Consider the following 6,164-nt stretch of genomic DNA (forward strand, 5'->3'; position numbering starts at 1 on the left):
GTTCAACATGACAGAAGCAGCAAAAGAAGAAGAGCTTGTCACATACGCAGTGCGAGCAAAGGGGAGCCGGTGCCGGGCTTCGCCCATGCTGCGACCTGAGGATAGGATGCTCCTTTGTGAGTCTACACTAATGGGATGTTCTGCAGACTGTCAGAATCTTGTTTCCAAAGAATGTCAGGCAGCAGGGCAAAGCATTCGTGTTACAACATTAAGAGGAAAAAGTTTCACATAGAGCAGAATTGCAAAGTGGAAAAAGTGATTTTGGACACAGGCAGAAACCCATTGTTTCCTGAACCAACGAACCATTCGGGGAGCTCCTTCTTTGTCACTATCCACAGATGCAAAACACCCACCCTGAGCATCTAGCCTGCAGGCACTCAGGGCCACAGACCTAGGCTTTGCGGGATGTGGCAGGTCTAATTATCAGGGGGCTGGAAGAGATACACATAGGTTTTCTAGAAGTTACCACTTGAGCTACTTTTTTTCTTTTTAACTGAGGTATAACATGCATACAATAAAGTGTGCCAAGTGCACTAATCTTGGTTGAGACTGTTTGCACAGACAGCCACTGTGTAACCATTACGCAGATCGAGACATTCTCAACCTCCCAAGCTCCTCTGTGTTCATCCATCATACCTGCTTCCTAGTAACCATGACTCTGACTTCCATTCGCCACAGATTTGTTTTCTTGTCTCAGGATTCATATAAATGGAATCAGAGTATATATTCTTTTGAGTCTGGCTTCTGTATCTGTTAGACTTACATTGTGCCATGTACCCATAGGTCAGTTTTTAAAAATTGTTGTGTCCTTTGCATGAACATACCCGGACTTGGGTTGTTGAGTTTTTGGCTATTCAGAGCTGGGACTATTTTATACCTGTTATTTCTGATGACATCGCACTCATTTCTCGGGAATGTATCTAGCAGCGGAATTGCTGAGCTAGATGATAGCTACGTGTTCAGCTTCAGCAGAAACTTCCAAACGGTTTGCTAAGTGGTTGCAGGCTCTTTCTGCCAGCCGTGTCGGGGACTTCCGACAGAACTGAATCTTTACGTGTGCATTCGCATGGTGGTTTGAGATGGTGGCAGACAGAGGGTCCAGTTAGGGAGAAAGACATTCTGGGTAAAAGGAATGTCATGGAAGCACATGGTGACCATGAAAGGTGCCCCTTAGATCTCTTGCCATGAGTCCACTTGCCGAACCAGCACTGAGGCCACACTTCCCACAGTGGCTCTGAGCTAGTGACCAGGACGCTCATTTAGACAATGTTGGCTCAGGAACTCCTGACCAGCCCGGTGCAACTCTCTCAGGAGGTCCTACCTCCTTGATGGCCCCCTTTTCCTCTCTCCTTTGCAAGAGTCAGTCCTGCATCAGGGTCTCCCTATGAAGAAAAGGCTAAAACTCTTTCTCCTTCTCTAGGGACAAATTTGATCTGGAGTAACCTTCCAGCTCTGTTTGGAAGCCAGATGAAGGCAGAGTGTCAGGCGTGGCATTCGGCAAAATTGCTGATGGTAAGAATGCCCTCTGAGAGATAAACTACATCTGGACGGCAGGACTGTGAAGGAACTCACACCACAGCGTGGCTTCCCTGAGTGTGGTAACTCTTATTACTAGGCATGTCCCTTGAGGGACCCTAGAAACTATGATTGTGAGTTGTCTAAAAGATAATGGCTCCTACGGGGCTTCTAAGCCAAAGTGCCCACCCCCCCACCCCCAACTATTGACATGGGTCTCCTCTCATCACTCCTAAGCAGTCACTTGAGGAGAGGGCAGGACAATGGCCTCTGGACTAGTGTGAGGACATCTCCTGTGGAAGAGAAGAGCTGGCAGGCTGAGCATCCCATCCGGGGCCTTCTAAGGGAATCCGATGTCAGGTACAGTCTACTGTGGTCTTGTGAGTCTGAATGTCCAGCTGAGCCTAGAACCCCTGGTGGGGACCGCTCTCCTCTCCCACCTACTTCCTGCCGTTTATCCCACTGAGATGGGAGATATCTGTCCAGCAGGCAAGAGGAAACCCAACCGGTCTGCCCTGTTTCCCAGTCCTTGACGCCTTCCCACTGCCTCATCTCCTTGGCTGACCATCAAGATTAAAGGGTTTCTGGTACTGACTCCCAGCCCCCCTTCCTAGTGTCCAATAAAAAGACTTGACCAAGACATTTATAATCATTTAATGAATGTTCCAAACACATCGTCACTGGGCTACAGGTTAATTTCATGGTGATGGAAGCTGACAAACCACCTGCCCAAATCATCACCAGTACTCGCAGTCTAGAAACTTGGGTACCAACCAGAAAGACTCGGGAGGGAAAAGCATGGTCACTCAGTCCAAGAGGTTCCTCGGGAATCTCTTCCTTCCTTCCTTCCTTCCTTCCTTCCTTCCTTCCTTCCTTCCTTCCTTCCTTCCCTCTTCCTCTTCCTTCTCCTCCTCCTCCCCCTCCTATCCTCCTTCTCCTCCCCCTAAGGACCTTCTCCAGGGGTATGGATGCTCAGGATGCGAAAAGGGGGTAGGGATGGGGGTCCCATGGCACCAGCGCACAGAGGAGGGCTGTGAACCCCAGATGCAGCAAGAAGACACAGAGGCACAGGGGCAGGACTGCTCAATAAATAAACAAACGATTTCCAGATGCCACCACAGGGGGGCTGGTGGGCCCAGAGACACTGAGCTGCAGGAGCCACCGGCCGGAGGCCTGGCCTCAGCACGCTCGCTACGTGTTGCACACAAGCACATCTGCAAAGGGTCCCAGGAGGATCTTGTTGAAGATGCAGCGGACCCACACCAGGTAGGTGGTGAAGGGCTTGATGTTCTCCGTGAAGGTGTGGTTCTGCAGGGCCAGCACGTAAGGCACGTAGGTGTTCTCCCCCTGCTCCTGGAGCCACACCTCGTACTTCACCTCCCTCACCTTCAGGTACTTGAGGTTCCACGGGATCTGCCAGGAGACCGTGAGGCGGGCCTCGGAGGCGCCCTGCACCGACGCCCGGCACCGCGCCTCGCGCACCTTGCCCGGGTAGAGGCCGGCTGTCCACTTCTGCTTCCGCGGGCCTGGCCGGCCCTTCACCACACGCCGTATGGTTTGCATGAGGGATGGGATGTCCACTTTGGTGTCCTGGTAGATGCGGAAGAGCCACTCGGGGTTCCGGCAACAGAGATGCCGCGGGACCTCGCGGCTCTGCAGGATTCGGGCCTGCTCCGCCCGGTCAAGGTGGGCGATGCCCCCCTGGTCCCAGGGCCGCTCGGGGTGCGTGACTGTGTTCTCTGGCACCATGTTCCGCCAGGCGACGTAGTGAAGGTCCATGCCAGGCAGCGTGGCCAGCGTCTTATAAGGGGTGTAGTGGTCGGGATTGACGGCGTACGGGAAGAGCTCAACCACGGTCGCCCCACGGGGCAGGAAAAGGGCGGTGACCAGCTGCGCCCCGTGCATGCTGACCAGCATGGAGGCGTTGCTGACCAGCCGCACGACGTCTGCAAAGGCATGGTCCTCCAGGGACACCGTCACTGTCTTCATCTGGAACTCCTGCGCCAGCGCCAGCAGCAGCTCGGCCTCGTTCAGGACGAGTCTGTTCTGGGTGCGGCTGAAGACCAGGATGTACTCCTCGCCCTGGGGGGCCCCTGTGCGGCTCACGTTCAGCTTTCCCATCATGAACTGGGCGAACTGCCGGATCTCAACGCCAGACACGAGGATGTTGGCCTTTGGGCCCTGGGGCTGGACGAAGCCATACTGGTACCACGTGGTGATCTTGGAGAGGCCCACGAAGGCCTGGGAGAAGCACAGCAGCCGGCCCAGGGTCTTCAGCTGGCCCCGCAGGAGGGGCTGCTTGGGGCTGAGGAGCTTGTAGAGGTCGAAGTGCGCGCCCTCGCCCCAGCCCTCCATGAAGAAGAGCCGGGCCTCGTGCGCCAGGCCGGGGAACTGCCGCAGGGTGTAGAAGAGCGGCAGCAGGTCGTCGTGGAACACGTGCATGAGGTTGTCGGGGTTGAAGCGGTTGGCGATGAGGGCCACGTCGGGCACGAGCACGGGCTTGGGCAGGAAGCGCAGGGCGGCGGCCGGCAGCTCCACGAAGTTGAAGTACTGGGTGTTGTGGTCGTCCACGGTGGACAGGTCGAGCAGGGCTGGCTGGAAGCGCCGCGAGCCCAGGTTGGGCAGCATGACCGAGGCGTTGCCGTGGAAGAAGATGAAGTCCTCCGCCTCGCTGGAGTAGCAGAGCCACTGGAAGCGGCAGATGCGGTCGGTGTGCGTGCGGCCCGTGCACACCATGGTGGTGCCGCCCTCCGTCAGGGCCTGCAGCGCGCGCGGGTAGTCGGCCCGCAGCGCCGCCGCGGCCGCCTCGGGGGCCTGCCGGCCCGCGGCCAGCTCCTCCTCCAGCGCGGCCGCATGCTCGCGCAGCCGCACGTGCTTCCACAGGACAGCCGCCAGCACCGACACCAGCAGCGCGTTCAGCACCGCCGAGAGGTGCATCCTAATGCCACCGGGGGGCGCTACTGAGATGCCGGCCCTTGGGAAGCGCCGCGGGCCCGGCGGGCTTTCCCCATCCCCGCGGGTGCCCTGGGCGCCGGCGAAAGCCTGCAAGGGAAGGGAGAGAGACAGGCGTTGGCACGGTCTGTCCGGAGTCATCGCAAGCTCCCGCCCTGTTCTGGGCACCGCGCTGGGCTCTGTCCCCCAGCTACAGCAAGGCATCTGCGCGCCACCTTGCGCATCAGTACTATGGTGATTCGACCGCTGTCCAAAAGCCCTCATCCTCCCCAGCCTCGCTGCTTCCACCGGGCAGTACAGACCCCTGCGCCCTGACTCTGGGCTTGGTCACATAACTTGCTTTGGCCAAGAAAGGCAAACAGTAAAAAGTCCAGTAAACCCCTATTATGAATGGCAGAATTCTGGAGAGTGGATGGGTAATAAACCGATACTGAGAAAACAGTGAAATGCAGCCGTCCCTGGCCAGGCGAGAGGCAGGAGCCTGCAGCAGGGCTGGTGCGCCCTGTGCTCTGCGCACAGACAGGAGCAGCTCCCCATAGAAGCCGAATCTAAAACAGATGCACCCGGGGAATCTCAGAAGGCTGCCCCCCCAGGGCAGTGAGGCAAGCCCCGCCTCCATCCTGAGCAGGTGCCTCGGCCTGGGGCGCTCAGGGCCTCTCCAGTGAGCACTGTGCGACCTGCCCCTACCCTGTGTCCTTGTGGGGAAGGAAGGCGTGGCAGCAGGCGGGGGTGTGGGACAGGGGCCCCAGGCAGGAAGCAGGCCAGGGTTCCTCTGAACCCAGGGGGCTGTGTGTGCAGCAGCTGACCCACTGATCTTGGGCCTGCTGGGTGCTCTGGGCTCTCAGTTACCCTTCCAAGGGGGAATGTGGAAAGAGAGGTTCGCTGGGGATGGACAGAACATTTTGCTAGAAATAAACGGTGTGCCGTTAAAGCATGGGGCCCGGAGGTCTGACTGCCTGGGTTTCTAACTGGACCACTTACAAGCCAGGTAGCCTGCCCAGATGTCCGCTGGGAGCTGATGCACAGCCACCCTCCCCAGGTGGGAGAGCTCAGGCGTGATGGGCTTCCAGAGCTCCCGAAGGGCTAAGCAGTCACCCACAGCGGTAAAGGCCCGGTGCACACCCCCTCTCCCTTCCCTGTCTAACGTGCCCACTCCTCTTATTTATGTCTATTGGGAAGGAGCACAAATAATCTACTTGCACTTGAATCCTTGTCTCAGGATCTGTTTCTAGGGCAACGGTAATTAACATAGATACTGTGGTCCTTTGCCACTGTGGAGACAGGTGGAGACAGATGGAGAGCCGCCTGGCCTTTACCTGCTGGGAAGTGCTCGAGTGGGGAGGAGAAAGCCCACACGCGATCAGCAGTCACGGTTCCTACAGAGTCCTTCCAGTCTGTGTCCCACAGACCACGCTGGGTCCCCTCCTGCCCCCACTGCTCTGCAGCAGCCTGCATAAGCCCGTAGAACTGAAGGATCAGGCACAATCCTCAGAAAGGTTTTCAAGAGATGACAGATGGAGGTGAAGAGTACATCTGTCAGACCCCAATAAAAGAGGCCTTTCCCCATCACCGTATCAAAATGTTCCTGGACAACAAACACACAAGTCCCTAGGAGGAAAATTCAAAATGGTGAACGAATGGACCAAAATGCTCAGTGCCTGGGTCATCCCCTTCCTCCAGGCCTGGTTCACTGCTCC

The 6,164-nt window shown here is 57.0% G+C and overlaps 1 protein-coding gene across 1 annotated transcript; it reads right to left on the bottom strand.

Annotated features, from left to right (window-relative positions):
* Positions 1-2,440: 2,440 nt before the first annotated feature.
* Positions 2,441-5,728, bottom strand: POMGNT2 (protein O-linked mannose N-acetylglucosaminyltransferase 2 (beta 1,4-)). The gene has a single exon (XM_016163341.2). It carries the CDS (start codon positions 4,729-4,731, stop codon positions 2,707-2,709), a length of 2,025 nt encoding a protein of 674 aa, XP_016018827.2. The 5' UTR covers positions 4,732-5,728; the 3' UTR covers positions 2,441-2,706.
* Between the last annotated feature and the right edge of the window lie 436 nt (positions 5,729-6,164).

The sequence above is a fragment of the Rousettus aegyptiacus genome, unplaced genomic scaffold, assembly GCF_014176215.1.
Source record: "Rousettus aegyptiacus isolate mRouAeg1 unplaced genomic scaffold, mRouAeg1.p scaffold_m13_p_4, whole genome shotgun sequence".
Lineage (NCBI taxonomy): Eukaryota > Metazoa > Chordata > Mammalia > Chiroptera > Pteropodidae > Rousettus > Rousettus aegyptiacus.